The following is an 18,980-nucleotide window of genomic DNA, read 5'->3' as shown; positions in this document are numbered from 1 at the left end:
GCGGAAAAGTTTGTCGTTTGATCGAGATTATAACGGTCTGGGCTTCTCCTCACTCCGTGCTCACTCTGCCGCTGTGTTTTTGTCCTTTAAAAAAAAAAATCCCTCCAAGATGAACAGAGTTGTCCTCCAGCTGGTCGCAGTCGGAATCTGCTTTGCAATCGGTAAGATTAAATTCATATTTATTTATGCAGGCATGCATGAGTTGTTTTTTTTTTTTTTTAAAAAGAGCTTCATAAAATAACAGCTCTGTCAAAGCCGAACTTGCTAAAATGTGCACCGTATTACTCCAGAGAGTATGCTGAAGTAATATTTTTATTATAAATGCAAAATTGAGCAAAATTCCCAATTTTTTACATGGAGTTCGGCGTGTCCTGGTTTTCTTGGTCAGATTCTCACTTGCATAGTTGCTGTTTACAATATAATATTTACCTTTTTTAGATAGCTATGCTTCATTTTTAACGTGTTTACCTCCTGAAGGCAGAAATTAGGTCTGGTCAAACATGCGTTGCTGAAGTAAGGAATTCACTATTTGCCTTTCAGTGGGAGGATTTGTGAAGTTTCCTGTTGGAGCTTCTGCAGAGCTGCTCTCTGACTGGGTGTGTTCAAGTCATGTTAGATCCCCAAAACAAGATGTAGATAGTTAATTTAGCATTAAAAAAAAGTCAAACTAATGAGTTAAAAGTTGCAAAACAGATGGACAAGCAGTTGAAATGGCTAAAGGTAATGGGTAAATAGTTGATAAATTAGCTGAAGCTGACAGATTTAGTGGACTGAAAATGTTTGTTTGTTATCTAAAGATAATGGATAAATAGTTGTTTAGATGGGTAAAGATAATAGATAAGTAGTTGATTAGTTATCTAAAGAATGAATAAATGATTGTTTAGTTATCTAAAGGTAATGGATAAATACTTGATTAGTTAGCTGAAGTTTCATAAAATAACGCTTTTGTCAAAGCTGAATTTGCTGAAATGTGCGGCTTATTACTCCAGAGAGAATTTTAATATTGTAGTATTTTAGTATTTTTATTATAAATGTTCTCCCCAGCAAAATTCACGATTTTTCACATGGAGTTTGGTGTGTCCTGGTTTTCTAAGTCGGATTCTCATGTGAATAGTTGCTGTTTACACTGTAATATTTACCTTTTAATGCAGCTTTTAGATAATTCTACTACATTTTCAGCATTTTTTCTCCTGAAAACAGAGATTAGATCCAGTCAAACATGCTTTGTTGGAGTCAGGACTTCACTATTTGCCTTTCAGTGGGAGGATTTGTGAAGTTTTCTGCTGGAGTCTGCAGAGCTGCTCTCAGATTGGGTGTGTTCAAGTCATGTTAGATCCCCAAACAAGATGTACACAGATGTGACACACCAGTAAATAAAATCAAAGTAAAATACATGTAAATGCAAAAATCTGGTAGATAAAGCCATGATTTGAAATTCTTTTTCCTGGTTTTGAAGGATGTGTTTTGGTTTATCAGATCCTACTAAATGTGCTCATTTTACTGTTGCAATTAAAATACTAAACACTGAAGCCTTGTACCGTCACATCTTTGACTTTCATGTCAACTAAAAGAGCTGCCAGTCAGCTCAAATACTCAGCTCAAAGCAAATAGTTAAAGGTTAAAGTGATGGATTAACATCTTAAGTAGTAACTAAATGCCGTGGATGTAGGTGTTTAGTTCAAATAAACAGGTCAAAATAGCCGGAATAAACTGTGACTAATCATGAATGTACGGTTAATTTAGCTAAAAAATAAATGATTAACCAAAATCTCAGATAAACTGATAAAAAAACTCAAATTAATGATTAATAACTTAGAATATTTAGCTACAGGTAATGAATAAATGGCTTAAATTAATAATTAAAAAGTAGAAATATTTAGTTAAAGGCATAGTTGATCAGTCAGCTAAAGATAATGGATAAATAGTTCATCAATTAGCTAAAGATAATGGAGAAATAGTTGATCGGTTAGCTAAAGATAATGGATAAATAGTTGATCAATTAGCTGAAGATAATGGATTAATAGTTAATTGTTAGCTAAAGATAATGGATAAATAGTTATTTAGTTAGCTAAAGATAATGGATGAATAGTTGATCAATTAGCTAAAGATAATGGATAAACTGTTGTTTTGTTAAAGATAATGGATAAATAGTTGATCAATTAGCTAAAGATAATGGATCAACTGTTGTTTTGTTAAAGATAATGGATAAATAGTTGTTTATTCAGCTAAAGATAAAAGTTAAATAGTTGATTAATTAGCTAAAGCTAATGAATAGTTAATTTTGCAAAGGTTAGCCAAATCAGTTAGCTGAAAGTAACATATAAATGATTTTATCAGCTGAAAATAAAGACAACACTGGTGAAATGGATGGTAAAGGTAATAATCAGTTGATTTAGTTAGCTAAATAGAGAGAGAGAAGTACAGAAAGCTAAAACAGTTAAGATAGTCAGCTAAAGCAGCCTTTAGTAGCCTCCGAGTGATATTTTAGAGTCTTTTACTGTTTGTGGAAAAATAAATGAGGACCCAGCCTCAGACTGTGGGAACCTAATGGCTTTTTTCACTGGTTTCCAACATTATATAGAAGAGACTAATCTGGGCAGATTAATAACTTATTAGGGGGATCATGTAGAGAGTTTTTATCCTTTTAGAGGACTCTGATGTGATTCAGCAGGATGAGGTACAGCTTGATGAAACCTGGTGGGAGCCGAATTTTAGTGTGTTTACTGTGAACATCCCAGGCTTTGCTGTAATGCTGTTATTACAGGTTGGGGTGAGGCAGCCAGTTTGCGGTGCAGCGACGATCTTTTCGGTTTTTTTCCAGCCGCTATTAAAAGCCTGAATCGTGTCCCAACCTGCCAGCTGTTACATGAGAAATTCCTCACCTCGTAACAGTCGAGGCTTTGCCCAAGTCTCATATTCCACTTGAACGTTTAGGGTTTGCAGGCGGGCCGTTTTCTCTGATTGTATTGTGTTTTGTAGCTGTTTTTGTCCCTGGGATCCCGTTAGCCCCGTTGTTTCGGGCTCCTGTTTCAAACCACACCCTTCCCCGTTGGATCTGTGTTCCCATCCTGGCTGCTCTCTGTGCTTTCAGGTGACAACTTTGACCTTCAGGTCCTTTCAGCGGTCGGTTTGAGTCGTTGTTTGTGAGAGAAGAATGATTCTCGAATGCAGATAATGACGTGCCGAGCTTTAGAAGTGACCGCAGGGATCGGTTTGGTAGTTTGAATTTCAGATGGTTGGGTTTTGAAGTCAACATGTTTCAGGCTACTGAGAGGTTTCCCAAAGCACCAGCTGCTGGAAAAATACACAAAAATACTCACGTCTGTGTGGCAGCTGGTTGCTTTTAAATCCAGATGTTGGACTTTACCTGCCTGACTGGTAGAATGTAGTGGAAGATGATTAATTAATGCCACATTTAGGAGGGTTTCAGATACTTCAACTTCACTTTTTGTGGGGTTTGATGCACGGATTGGCTATTTTTTATGAATAATTATCAAAAATAGAATAACTGATAAATAACGACAACCCAAACTTTTTCCTTTGTTTTAGTGCAAAAAAGTCCATTCTGTTCACATTTAAGGAATTATCCTTTTACAAAACATTATGAACAAACTAAAATTTCTTAAGAAAAAAAAGTTGAATTTGAAAATATTCAGCCTCAGTTTATCATTTACATATTACAACTTCCAGATCACAAAAACACAAAACTTTCAGTCTCAGGTATTTGGAACTATTTTACTTTATGATCAAAATGACAAAAAAACTACCAAAAAAAGACAAAATGTTACAAAAACGAGAAACAACATGACAAAAAAATGGACAAACGGCACAAGCGAGACAAAAAAAGATACAAAATGACAAAAATGAGACAAAAACCATGAATAAAGTAAAACACAATGTGACAAAAATAAGACAAAAAACACAAGCAAGACAAAAGGAAACGCAAAATGAGACAAATGACACAAAAATGCAAAAAAAGACAAAAAAAATACAGTGACAAAAAATGGATAAATGAGACAAAAAAAGACACAAAATGACAAAAATGAGACAAAAAACAACGAATAAAGTAAAACACAATGTGACAAAAAACACAAGCAAGACAAAAAGGAAACACAAAACGACAAGAAATGAGATAAACGACACGAAAAAAGCAAAAAAAAATCACAAAAAAGTTATAAAGTGACAAAAAATGGACAAATGAGACAAAAAACGACAACGGCATTGAACAAAATGACAAAAGAACAATCTAGTATTTTATTTTATGATCAAAACAACTTGTCATGGTCTAGAAATGATTTTAAATTTCTAGTTTTACTAATTTACAATCTGCAGTTAATGTCTTCTCTGTAATTTTTCCACTTTGAGGGCCGGATTGGACCCTCTGGAGGACCACTTTTGGCCCACGGGCCTCATGTCGGACACCTCTGGTTTGGAGGATTGTCCTTCATTTAATCCTTTCCAGCTACTCCCCTTACCATCTACATCCAAATGTAAACCGAGTCCTGGAACAACGACCCGCCCAGCTGCATTTATCTCCACCAGGCTCCTGTAATAATGAACCCTACTCAGACACAGTGTTTGCAGGGTTTCCTCTTTTCAGAAACTTTCCTCTTTTACTCGGCGTCTCTTTTCAGCTTTCCGAGCGGCTTTTCCACACTGAGTCACATTTTGGCTCCGGGCGTTCCTCGTTTTTCTTTCCAGCTGATTCCCACAGGGAGCCGAGGCTGTCAGAAATATTACAAACCCACTAAACCAGGGGTGTCAAACATGAGGCCCGTGGGCCAAAAGCGGTCCTCCAGAGGGTCCAATCCGGCCCTCAAAGTGGAAAAATTCCAGAGAAGACATTAACTGCAGATTGTAAATTAGTAAAACTATAAATTTAAAATCATTTCTAGACCATGACGAGTTGTTTGATTATAAAATAAAATATTAGATTGTTCTTTTGTGGTTTTGTTCTACCTTTGTCTCATGTTTTTGTCGTTTTGTTTCTTGTTTTTATCGCTTTGGGTTTCCTTTTTGTGTCACTTGGATTTTTTTTGTCTTATTTTTGCCATTTTGTGTCTTTTTTGTCTCACTGGTGTCCTTAGTCAATATTTTTTCTCTTTTTGTGTCTCATTTTTGCAGGATAGTGTTTTGGTTTTGTTGTTTTTTGTCTTTTTTTTTGTCTGACTTTTGTTGTTTGTCTCATTTTTTGTCTTTTTCTGTCTCATTTTTCTAATATTTTGTCCTGTTTTTGTTGTGTTTTTTGTGACTTTTGTCGTTTTGATCATAAAGTAAAATACTGCATCATTCAGTTGACTAAAGGTGACTAAATGTTGTGTTCCTTTGCAGACACTCTGTGATGTGGGAGTTGTAATGTGGAAATGATAAACTGAGAAATGTAACAGTTGAAATTGAATTTATTTTTCTTTAGAAATGTCAGATTGTTCAGATGTTTTGTAAAAAAAGATAATTCCTTAAATGTGAACATTTCCAGAATGAACTTTTTTGCACTAAAACAAAGGAAACGTGGAGTTGTGGTTATTTATCGGTTGTTATGCTGTGATTTAACTGGAGATCAAATTGGGCTGAATGTGGAACCTAAATGAAAATGAGCTGGACACCGCTGATCTAAAGTGTTTGTTGGTGGATCTATTTTTTATTAATTCTCTTTCAGCTGCTTCCGTGCGTCACACACAAATCCAGTCTTGTTGACGCCGTTAACAGCAGACGCTCAAAACATCGCTTGTTCCAGCGAAACTATTTTAACATCTTCTGCAACACGACGCCTTGGGCTCTGAGTCCTCCAGAAGATCAGAGGAGACGCCACGCCTGATGCGCATTATCTCCCACAACGGAGCCGTTATTTCTCACTAATCGGTTTTACTGTTCTTGTTTCTACCCGGTATTAGATTTCACATGATTTTAATAAGGGCAGCTGTTATTTTTCTTGCTCTGTCTTGCGTTTCCGTCTGTGGTTTGTGTTCTGCAGATTGTAAATTGGGGTTCTGGAGCCTGCAGTTTTAGGAAATTTGCAGCGGAGGGCGGCAAAAGACTGTTGGTGCGTTTCTATGAGCCACACCTGAAGGTTGAAACAGGTTTGACAATAGATGGCAAAGGCAGAGAGAGTAGAAACATGCAGAGCAGGGCTGGTCAAGTCATTTACTTCAGGTTCCACATTCAGTAAAATCACAGCATAACAACCTATAAATCACCACAACTCCAAATATTTTAGTGGAAAACAGTACATTCTGAAAATATTCACATTTAAGAAATTATCTGTTTACAAAAAATTAAATTTCTTCAGAAAAATAAGCTTAATTTAAGCAATATTCAGCCTCAGTTTATCATTTCCACATTACAACTTCCAGATTAGAGCGTCTACAAAGGAACACATTTAGTCACCTGAAACTGAGCGAGATAGTGTTATAATTTATGATCAAAACAACAAATGGTAGACCAAGAAAAACAACAAAAACAAGACAAAATTTTACAAAAATTGGACGCAAAATGACAAAAACAAGAGAAAAAGACAAAAAAATTAGACAAATGACACAAAACAAAATAAAAAAGAGACAAAAACTTAGACAAAAAATTAGAAAGCGACAAAAAAACGGACAAATGAGACAAAAATGACACAAAATGATAAAAAATGAGACAAACAACACAAAACAAAGCAAAAAGAGACAAAATTTGACAGAATTGCAAAAAATGGGAAAATGACAAAAAGGAGATGACAAAAAAATAAACAAGAGAAAATATGACAAAAATGAGACACAGTATGAGACAAACGACACAAAATAAAACAAGAGAGACAAAAAGTTGCAAAAAATGGACAAATGCTAAAAAACAAGATAACAAAATGAGACCAAAAATGACAAAAGCAAGAAACAAAGCAACAAAACAGTAGACAAACACAAGCAAAAACAAAACAACGAATAAAGCAACACAAAAAACAACAAAGACAAGAAACAAAATGACAACATGAGATGAATGACAAAAATTAGACAAAATGTTACAAAAACGAGACACGGAATGACAAAAGAACAATGAGCAATCTAGTATTTTACTTTCTGATCAAAACAACTCGTCATGTTTTGAGGGCCGGATTGGACCCTCTGGAGGACCGCTTTTGGCCCACGAGCCGCATGTTGGACACCCCTGATGTGGACTTAATATCTCAAACAAAGAATAACTCACTGTTTCCTATTTCTGACCCGTTTTTGAGAGCTCCTTATCACAAATCACTGCACTTAAACTGTCAGATCCTCTGTATGAATCAGAAATATTGAATTATTTGCATACGTAGTTAAAATAAAGTCCCAAAATGAGCACAGTAGTTGACACAGTTCATCTCCAGGGAAGGTTTTCTCAAAGTTAGAGTCAAGTATCTTCAGTATAAGTGAAATAATGAACCTAAAAGACATAAAATGCAGAAAACTTTGAACCCTCTTTTTTTCTAATTGATTCTGACTAATGTTCCATTCTGCAGGAAGCCTCACTAATGGCTTCAATTACAGCTCTGAGAATTTCTACTTACATTTCCTGCCACTTAATCCTAAACCGCTAATTGAGAGCGGGAAATACGCTGCATCGATTTGACAGGGTGCAGCACTTCATCGGCTAATGGATTCTAATGCATTTCCAGGATGTCTCTCATTTAAAAAAAAATAAAAAATTACCCATTTAGTGGTTTTTATCAGTCGCTCTGTTTGTCTACAAACTTTGAATAATTTAACAGCAGGAAGAAAATGTACAACACATCCAGAAAAAGCAAATGATGAAGAGAATTTAGGAAACACTTTATTTTCCTACGATTTCAACAATATTAAGCTTCAGTTTATCATTTCCACATTACAACTTAGTGTGTCTGCAAAGGAGCACAACATTTAGTCACAGCTATCTGAAACTGAATGATGTAGGATTCTAGTTTAAAAAGGACAAAAATCAACAAAAACAAGACAAAATGTCACAAAAGTCAGACGCAAAATGGCAAAAAGCTTGACAAACGACATGCAGCAAAACAAGAAATAGACAAAAAGTTAAAAATCGACAATCAAAAACAGACACAAATGACAAATACGAGACAAAAAATGACACAAGCGAGAAACAAAACAACAAAAAACAAATTAACAACACAAGTGAGACAAAAACGACGCAAAACATCGAATAAAGCAAAACGCAAAATGACAAAAATAAAGCAAAGAACACAAGCGAGACCAAAAAGGAAACACAAAATGACAAATAATGTGAGACAAGCAACAAAAGTCAGACAAAAATGAGACAAAATATTACAAAAATGAGACACAAAATGACAATAAAACAATCTAGTATTTTACTTTATGATCCAAACAACTTGTCATGGTCTAGAAATGATTTTAAATTCATAGTTTTACTAATTTACAATCTGCAGTGAATGTCTTCTCTGGAATTTTTCCACTTTGAGGGCCGGATTGGACCCTCTGGAGGACCACTTTTGGACCACGGGCCTCATGTTTGACACCCCTGGTTTATAATCCACTGGTTAATTAACCTGCAGCTATTCTAATGAGTTATTAATCAGTATTTTCGGGTGATTTTTAAGAATGAAGCCCACATTTTCGGGTTTTATCTTGCTCTCTTTTCTCCTCCGTTACAGTAAATGTCTAAATATCGTCGGGACAAAACAAGATATTTCAGGACTTCAGGCGACGTTGAATCACCACCACTAATGGATTGGTCAAAATAATAAACAACAGATTAACTGACTATGAGAATAATTATTAGTTTCAGCCCTACATGTGTACGGTCGTCAGTAATTCTGACTTATTCTAGTGTCTGTTGTTTGTAGTTTACACACCGACTTCCACAGATAAACCGACAAACATCTGCGTTATACCACGTTTTAAACCATTAATGTGGAAAAGTTGGTGGTTCTGGTTCATTTGAGCCTAAAAAAATACATTTTAGGTGTCGATTATCAGATTTGCTGTTCCAAAATTAGTTAAAAACTGATTCCTGATTGAATAAATACACTTTAAAAGGTCCTACATTGCTGCCTCTGTCTGTTCAATGTCCCGCCCATCGCTGTATCTGATTGGTTAGATGTGACAAGTAACTACCAATCAGCACTGAGGAATACATTTTGAAAAGTTAGCACTTTATTAAACATATATAAAGCATAAATAAACAGTTTTTTTGTTGGAGTTTGGCTAAATTTGGACACAAATGTTTTAATTTTTGCTGGAAATGTAGATTTGATCCAAACATTGTTGGTAATTATTGACTTGTAACAGAACTCAGCAGCACCTAAAGTGATTATTTTTGTCAGGATTGTTGTATAGGGGAGCTGATAAAGTGAGTGAATGAAGGATCTGAGTCATTGCTTATTGAAAATGGGATCTTCGGTGTGTCTGTTGTACCTGTAATGACGTTTGAACTCAGACCAGTAGGATAAGATGGTTTTAAAGTGCACAGAAGAGGCTGATTATCTGATATCTGTCTGACGAGTTGATCCTAAAACATCTAGAGAAGCTGCTTCTTTCATGCCGATCCTCTGAGCTGACTGCAGCTGGGCGTCAGAAGTGACTGACTGCTTCAACTTTTGTGGACTTTCTCGTGTTTTCTATAAGGAAAGATGTGTGAAAACGGAGCATTAAAGGAATCAGTTCTGCCGTAAATAAAGCTTCTCTCTTCGCCTGTGGCTTCACCCTCATCTTGAGCAACACGTCTCTGTTGTAAATGTTGTTTTTGTGGAGGATCAGGTCGGACTGGGTTTCACTCAACACGTCTGAGAGCGCTACGCAAAAATGTCCCGAGGTGTGGCAAACAAAGTCACATGACACTTTAATTTCCAGCAATTTAGCTGAAGAAGAGCTGCATGTCTTCATTTTCCCGGTTTTCTATTTTAGTCTACCGGGTCGTGAAGCTGAATCAGAGACTCGTGGGGAAATTTCTGACCCAGTTTTGGCAGCTTGTTGCTCCACTTTAGAGACTCTTAGTTTTATCTTAACACTGAATACATTTTTTTTAACAATATATTTATGAACAGTTTTTATATAAGACTTCATTAGTTATGCAAATATTTGTAACCATAATATGGCATGTGATTATTAAACAGAGCATCATACATAAAGAAAAAGAGCTGTGCTGTGAAACGATCAAAACTTTTAATCAGATCAATCACAGGGTTGCTGTGGATTAATTTTGATGAATATCATTCATTTTTAATCTCTATTAATAGTGTTTCATTTTGCATGAGTGTGTATACATACCTATACATAAAAAGACTAAAGTAAACAATGAGAATAACACCTTACAAATTATGTCGTATAAATTTACCTGAGTGATGTAAAGTAAAATATGATATAGAATACAAGTTTTTCTGATCAATATTAAGGTTAGGACCCTAAAATGTTTTAGAAAATATAAATTTACGATCAAGACACCAAAAAATTATGATATTATAGAAATTTAGCTTCAGGGATTTTGAGTCATTCTGCTGCAGATGGATTAATTGTGTTAACATTTTTAATCAGATTAATGATGGATTAATCTGCACTAATGCATTAATTTTGACAGTCCTATAAAAGAGAAAAAATGTAAAAAGAAAAAAGTGATAAAAAGAAGGATAACAAGGATAAATGCGTAAATCCAGTACTTTAAACAGAACAGCAGGTCGTCTTCCATCGTGAATATTTAATTCTCCTCATCGTTGTCGTCTCACCAAAGCAACAAACAATGCCCACGCTTTCTCAAACAAATCTCTTTTCATACGTATGCCTCTCTCTATAGAGGAAAGGTCATTAACATCTGCCTCACCCAGTTGACTAATCTTGATACGCAAATTATTTTTTTTTTTCCAAAACAGTGCAGTTAATTTTTCATCATCCAGGAGGCTTGAATCTATTATTTTATGCTCACTCTTATGTCGCTTTGGATGAAGTCCCAAAATAAAGTGAGCAGGATTCATTGAGATAGTTTTAGAAATAATATTTTCTGTAGAATTTTGTAACCGTAGAGCAATCCTACATACAATGACATGAGGTTATCTTTGCCTCGTGACATTTTATACATAAATCTAGAATGTTGTTGTTGTACTTATATAACTCGTGTAATTTATGTTCTCATTAACCCTTTGTATTGGAGCAGATTTTAAATGAGGTATTGACTGATTGGGCTTTGGTGTGAGTCACTCCTCTCATGTTACGTCCATTTTTAGATCTTCCCTCCATTCTTTCCGTTAAACTGGACACTAACAGATTACATAATGTCGCCCCTTTACGTCAGCTCTTTTCAGATATAATGTTTTCTACGTTAGATGTTGGGGTCTGTTTAAAACATTGTTTTTGCCGGTTCTGATGAAACTTCTAAGCTGAAGAATACTGAATACATTTAATTGTATGAAATTATATAAATATAAAAAAGGAAGCAGCAGGAGTGGATATAAGAATTTTACAGTCAGTCTCCAAGTTGCCACCTGATTGTCTACAGGTGTAACCGAAACCAGCGGGACAAGGTGTGGTGTTCTTTCACTGTGTGTACAAACATATGGGTGTGTTGTTTTTACCTGTGGTGATAATTAATAGGTATTACCTCTAAATAACTTTGTTGAAATTAGGCTCGCACACAGCGCCATCATTGTTTTCATTTTAATTAAATTCTGTAATGTTTTTTGGTTTAGATTAATCAATGATGAGGGATCTGAGATGTTGAGTAATCCGGTGAAATATGTGCAAGGGTCAAAAGAACAACAGTGACGTGATGAAGGAGACTTTCTGTCCCATGATGCACTCAGCTGGAAAAAATTACGATGACTCAGTTCAGCAAATGTCATAATAACATAGCAGTGCATCTTTAGAAAAAAGGTATTTCTTTCAAATACCATGTCAGTTTTTATTTAAAGGCATCAAATCGGGTTTTGTTGGAAAATAAACTTGTGAGTTTTTTCTGTGTTCCTCACAGTAAATTGACAACTTAAATAATCTCCATGGGTGTATTATATTAGGTAAGTTTTCAAAATAGAGATATCCGATAATATCGGTGCCCGATATTGGCATAAAAATGTAATACCGTTCAATATCGTGCTCATTTTTTTTGCCTATTATGAAAACCGATAAAACAATGCCTTGGTTTTACCGGGATTTACCGACTCATAGAGGGAGAGAGAGTGTGAACTGTTGTTTGAGACAATTAAAAAATAAAAAGGCATAAATATGGCATTTCTTCTATAACTTAAGTTGAAGTAGTTTTCTTATTTTGCACAGACAATGTTTACATTTGAGAATGCATCCAATGAGGCATCACAAAAAAAAATTAGGCATGATGTGTAAATTCCATGACAGGATATATGTGATGTTACCTAAAATTAGTTTAATAGCCCACATGTATGGAGATGGAAATATGCAAACCAGCTGATGTTACTGATATGAGATTGGAAGGAAAATGAGGAATCAAGAACGACGCCCAGGCTCTTAACTTGAGGGCAGGGAGAAACTGTTAGTGTAGATTTTGTTCCAGTGACAAGAATCTCTGTTTTGTCACTGTGGAGGTTTGAGGTGAACCACGATTTTATTCCAGATCAGCAGTTGGTGAGAGAGTGTGGAGTTGGGTTAGTTGGATAGGTAGACCTGGGTGTCATCAGCGTAACAATAAAAATATAGCATACATAGATGATGAAGAGAAGGGGACCCAGGACAGAGCCCTGGGGAACACCTGAAGAGACGAGGGAGGGCAGGGAACATGAGGACTTGAGTTGGATGAAGGGAGTTCGGCCTGAGAGCTATGAGTGAAACCAGTCCAGTGGGGTCCAGTAATACCAGTGGAGGACTGTCTATTGAGGAGGATGGAGGGAGAAATTGTGTCAATGAGAATGTGATCCAGAATCAGCTGCTAGGAGGCAATCGTTTGTGATTTTTATGAGAACAGTTACTCGGTCACACTTCCACAGTTATTGAGATTAACAAGGCCCTGATTCAGAGTCGTGAAACTCAGCTGTAGAATTAAAAGTACCACATGTGAACTTTTCATTGGAGGAGAGACTCCTTGTTAACAATAGGACCTCACCATGTTGAACACCTTGAAGCCACATTAACCTGCTTTGTCTCTTTGAGTAGCCTTATTATCCCCCGCCTCTACGAAGTGGAAAAGGGGATATAGGTTTGGCGTCCGTCCGTCCGTGCCTCCGTCCATCCAAGATGAAGGGGAGAGCTTTTCTCGGAAACTATTACATCTAGGATTACGAAATTTAGTGTGTAGCTTCACACCATGGACACCTTGATCAAGTTCGAAAATGAGACCTGTGCGATAATATTTAACAGAGTTATGGCCCTTTATCACTATTTTGGATATAGACTCATAGACATCACATGTGGCGGGGGATATTGATGACCATGTCGTCTTGTTTAGTCATTTCAATTATTTAAACTAAAGAAATTATTACAATTCAATCATTCCAATTTCTCCTGCAGTATTTCATTATTGTGTATTATTTCTTTGCTAAGTCAGAATCACTGCCTGTAAGACTTCTTATTTAGTCTAATTTTAGCTTGCTTATTATTCTTAGTTCGGTCATCTACTTTTATTGCTGCTGGATTTGTCACGGTATGTAATTTTGTTTTGTAGGCGCTACCTATCTGCTGTACACTGATTTTCGCACCACTTCCTCCTTTTAAATCATTTAATCTGTTTATAAATTCTCGCCTTGTCACAACAAATAATTACATCAAGTTACTCGAATGTGAAAGCGTACTTGGCAGTAAAACTGATTCTGATTTGTTGATTACACTGATAGAACATGAAGGAGGACTGTCCAGATGCTCGTTAAAAATGACTTCTGCGTGTCAGTCATGAGACGTTAGCATTAAAACCGGAGCGATGGCTTTCTGTCATCATTTCTCAGCACTCAGAGCTTCAACTTCACAATGACCGCTTTGCTTTGGGCTTGGTAACAGCAAAATCAGGGTTTTGTCTTTGTGACGACTTAAATAGTAAAGTCTGCAAATCCAGTTCTGAATAGAAGAAATTCACATCTGACAGCTGGGTTCGTTCTGTTGCGTTTGGATCGAGTTCAACATTACAAAAACAAACAACCTCCAGTTTCCGTGTTCTTGAGAGGTGTTAATATGGACGATTACACATGTACCATAATTCCATCTATCCTGAAGCAGTCGCTCTGAACCTTGGCTCACTTTATGTTTGACAGATGAACAAGTTGACTTATAACACTGTTTATTTAGCTTTTACAGTTTTGTGGCCGCTAATACTCTCAACCCATGGCGGCCACTGGGTTGGTTTTATTTGCTTTTTTGCTCACACCCTACATACTCACTGGATTCAACTCTCCCAGCTCAGTTATTTCTGTCAGGAAAATTCTTCAGTGGAGTCCTGACATCTCCAAGTTGTCTCTAAAGTCACAGTAAAGTTTTACTTGCGCAAGGAACCACATGAACAGAACACAGTCTGAACAAGTGACTCACAACAAAAAGAAACAGCTTAGCTTTATACAGGCACATAAACTGCTCGCAGTGGTATTATCAGTTCTTTCCAGTTTCAGTCGGCTGCTTGCAAAACCAACTTGTCATATTTTCGTGGCCAAAGTTAATCATGAAAATTCACTGAGTCCATTGGGTTATATGAGTTCACAGTCACACAGTTGTACAGCAGTTTGAAATCATTTAGAGCATTGTCAGATGTGTGATAATTGTCGTATTTGTACGCTAATTTTGCCATTTGTGCAATATATTCTGAATAATGCCAAAAATCCCATAATGTACAATAATTTGGTCACTTTGTTTTGCTTAATACAGGGTGACACAAAAAACGGGAACTTTTTAACAATCCAATAAAACCAAGAGTGATGGAGGAAAAATAGTTCATTCATAGTAATTAAAACCTTAAAACATGCCATTTTTAAAAAATGACTTCCTGTAGATGGCGTCCTCCTGTACGAATGCATTCTTGAAATCTACCTGATGCTATCTCAAGAGTAAAGTGTACACGACTCGACCAAGAACTTTGGCTGAGTTAAAACAGAGAATTCAGGATGAAGTTCACAGTATCCCAGCTGAGATGTTGCAGCGGTCAGTGAGGAATCTCAACAGCAGATTTCAAGAATGCATTCGTACAGGAGGACGCCATCTACAGGAAGTCGATCTTAAAAAATGAAAATTCCATCATTGTTTCTTAAATGGCATGTTGTAAGGTTTCAATTATTATGAATACAATTTTTTTCTTCCATCACTCTTGGGTTTTATTGGATTGTTAAGAAGTTCCCATTTTTTTGTGTCGCCCTGTATTAGCACTGTAATCGCTCTTGTGTTCTTAACCAGAGCTTCATTCATTCCTGTGTTTGCTGAACCCCTATTCCTCCTATTCACTGAGCTCCTGCCGTTTTTCCCCCATCCAGAATTTGCCTTAAAAAATTAACAACATTAACCGGTGCTTCAGTTGTTTGACTATGTTGATGTATGTAGAAATTCAGATACTGCACAGGATTATTCTATATGAAGGGATGTACACATATTTGCACATTAAAGCCAATTATCTACCCTGTAACAGCCAAACTGGAAAACACCAAAGTAGTTGTATTGTTGTTGTGACTCAACATGTTGTTGTAAAACTGCGTGTCCATTGTAAAAGCATAAGCTGGAAGGAAAAAATACTTATTTTGGGGCATTTGCAAAACTTTTTCTCTGATTTGACCAATTCTGTACATGTGGTTTTGCAAGATCTTTTCCCATCCATTTAGATAGAAACCTGGCCTGAAATATCCTAAGACATTACCAAGATGGCTGAGACGTAGTGAAACTTACCTATAAGGACTTTGGTAGTGTGTTACTGGGATGGAGTGCAAGTCTTACAAATACTTGGCTCGGAAAACACAGTTTCCGAGCCAAGGGAAATAATTTCAGTCGTACCAGACAGACAAAGTTCCAGCAGTCGATCTATTTCTTGTATTAATAAATTTGACTTCCTGCTTGGCTTAACTCACAGGTATGGTATGTCATATGCAAGGGCGTCAGTTTGTTTTTAAAAGTGGGGGGGATGGAGACCACAGCACTTTGAGAAAATGTCGAAGAACGGCGGCAAAATGCCACAAATTGGGCTCAAACTCACAACCACCGAACCAAAGGCGGAGGCGCAACCTGCTAAGCTATCGGTGCATGCAGATGAAGGGGTCTGTGGGCCGCTATAGTACTATTTCTCCCGGGCCGAAATTTTGCCCCTGCACGCCTCTGGTCGGAGCTTCCACTTGGCACGGGCGCAAATTTAGCATCTGCGCGTTGTTTTTAACCTCACGAAGGTGTGCCGCATGTCTGTGCAACTCTCGACCGAGTGCGGATGGTGCGTTCAGGAGCGTCGGAATTTTCTACACTACTGAAAATAACTGGGTTTACAACGGCTTACATGTGAAGAATTTGAATGTGTTGGAGACAAAATGACCCCTGACAAAAAGTGGGGGGACACGTCTCCACCGTCCCCCCTAAACTGATGCCTATGGTCATATGTATGCAGTGCAGTTTATTCCTACCTCTCATGTGAACTGACGTAGTTCTAACATCTTAGGTTAATGACTACCTTTTAGACCAGCTTTTGTCAACACACCATGTCTGTAAAACCACCTCAGAGTTCCCATCGTGCAAACTAATGGTTTGTCTTTACAACTTGTACACAGGGGTAGTATTATCTGTAGTCCGACATGCTCCTTGTTGTTCTACGTCTGCGAAGTAATCACAGCTCAGGTCTTTTTAGACAAAGCTCAGTGTTTGTCTCATGGTGTTTTACATTGTGTACATTCAACAACCTCCTATTATCTACAAAAAACTCAATGGGAGGAAGCGTTTTCATGGGGAAGTTGGGACTAGGAGGCATTTTAAGATTTGACTAATGGTTTGCTGTTGAGCAAGGGAAAAACTTTGTAATGGGTGGAATAATTTGGTAAACCATTGGAACAGTGATGTGTTACACACATTAAATAGGTGTCATGTATATAAAGAGTAGTGAGATTATAATGGTAAATAAATGTTCAGTGTCATAAGTTGAGTTTCAGACTAAGCAGGAAGTGTCAACAAACCCTAAAACTCCTCTGCTACATGCCAAATGTCACCCATTCATCTCAGTTTATTATCTTTGACTTTGGTCAGTCATGTAAACCCTTTTTCTAAATGTTCGACTGCAGCACCTGAGTGAATGACAAACAATGAAAGAATCTCAGTGCTCAGCCTCCATTTCACAGCAACATGAGAAGATGTTTACTAAGAATGCAGACGTACTCTTAGCCCACATTTAAACCACCTAATTATAGCCTGCTGCAAACCAATTTAGACTAATCCGACTGTTCTCCCCTTCTTTTTCCTCTTTGCCATCATTTCTCTGCATCTCCCTCCTCCCTTCATTTCCAACTGTCTCTTGATTTCAGGTCAAGCTCTGGAGTGCTACAAATGTGACATCGGCTTTTGGAAGCTGTGCATAACGACTGAAACCACATGTTCAGACGGGGAACTCTGCTTCAGCGGTGAAGGGAAAGCAGGTAAGAAGCTCAGTAGCTAAAATTCTGACCAGACGACATTCTTCTAAAGAAGCATGTCGTCAACAGTCTCATAAAACCCCTCCAACTGCATTTTCCAAATGCGCTGCTCTGTGACAATAAGGGAGGGGGACATGGCGAGAACAGTTACTTCATTATTGAGTCCATCAATCAAAAACAAACTGAGTTTACTGCCTTTTTTTTTTAAAGCTAATGCTTCCCAAGCAGGGTTACCTTAAGACCATATGAGCCAGCCAGGCCCTTGCACTCCCAGGGGATGGGAGTCCTTAGAGTAAAAAAGAAGACAGTGGGGGTGCAACCTTTTTATTTCCATGCACCATCTTTATGGAACGCTCTTCCATCTGACATTAGGAAAGCTTGCTCAGTAGAGATGTTCAAAGCAAAGCTAAAGACCCACCTGTCCTCTGCTGCATATGAATCCTGGATTTACTATGTCTTCTTAGATGTTGTCTTATCAATTTTATCTTTGCTATTGTTGTTATTGTGTCTTCCTCAGCCATTGTTTTTATCAGTTATCATTTTATTGTAATTTATCTGTTGCTTGCCCTGTAGAGCACTTTGACTTGAAAGTGCTATATAGACAAAGTTTCTATTATTACTTTTCAGTGGAAGCTGAAACATGGAAATCACAAAGACAGTGCTTGTGTGTTTTGTCGCTCCACAGCCGGCTTCGTGGACATCAAGAAGAAGGGCTGTCTACCAGAGGCCGAATGCAACCAGACCGAACAGGTGAACTTCCCCACCAGTGGGAACACCACCGTCTAACTCTCATCACCAAGACCTGCTGCAACACCAACCTGTTGCAACGCCGGCCCCGCCTCCCCGGAACCCCGGCCTGATCTTGGCCATCTCTGCCGTCTCTGCTCTGCTGGTGGCCAACTTTTAATAAGATCAACAGATGACAAATGACCCAAAGTGCACACATAAACACACACCCTACATATTGTACACACAAGTGCTGCACAGATTAAATTAAATACTCTCCTCAGACACGAGCTGTGCAGTTTTAGAACCTCACAGCTTCATTTTGTTTCTTTTTTTTTTTTTTTTTAAACTTTGATCTTTTGTTTACTGTCATAGAGGTGTATTGTATTTTTGGTTTCACACAAGTGTTTGTATCGCTTAAAGCTCAGTTCCCTCTTGTGTTTTTTTGTAATATTTTTGGTACACACAGCCCTCGTTTGGCTGTAACGCTGACAGATGAATTAACAATGAGTGTCGAACATTCAGAATGATGTCCAGCCGCGGCTCTGTGGGCGTCAGGAGCTGAATCACATTTGGTGTTTTCATGTTCCAATGGTCAGCCAAAGGTCATCGACTATGAAAGAAATAGTTTTGGACACTTCGGCGACGTTGATTTAACCCGTGATGTGCGGTGTGGGTCAGAGGATACCTATTTTCCACTGGTGGGGTCATTTTTGACCTGCATCAATTTTGTTAGAATTAGATTGGAAAGAGTCTTTATACTCACAGT

General features: G+C 37.4%; 1 protein-coding gene across 1 annotated transcript; it reads left to right on the top strand.

Moving 5' to 3' along the window:
• spaca4l (sperm acrosome associated 4 like) lies at positions 1-18,734 on the top strand. The gene is given in 4 exon segments (XM_022221017.2): positions 1-161; positions 17,378-17,488; positions 18,171-18,266; positions 18,269-18,734. Coding segments are annotated over 4 exon segments (336 nt in total). The 5' UTR covers positions 1-109; the 3' UTR covers positions 18,346-18,734.
• The last annotated feature ends 246 nt before the right edge of the window (positions 18,735-18,980 follow it).

The sequence above is a fragment of the Acanthochromis polyacanthus genome, chromosome 11 (assembly GCF_021347895.1).
Source record: "Acanthochromis polyacanthus isolate Apoly-LR-REF ecotype Palm Island chromosome 11, KAUST_Apoly_ChrSc, whole genome shotgun sequence".
In the NCBI taxonomy this organism is placed as follows: domain Eukaryota; kingdom Metazoa; phylum Chordata; class Actinopteri; family Pomacentridae; genus Acanthochromis; species Acanthochromis polyacanthus.
This window is presented reverse-complemented; position numbering and strand designations above follow the sequence as displayed.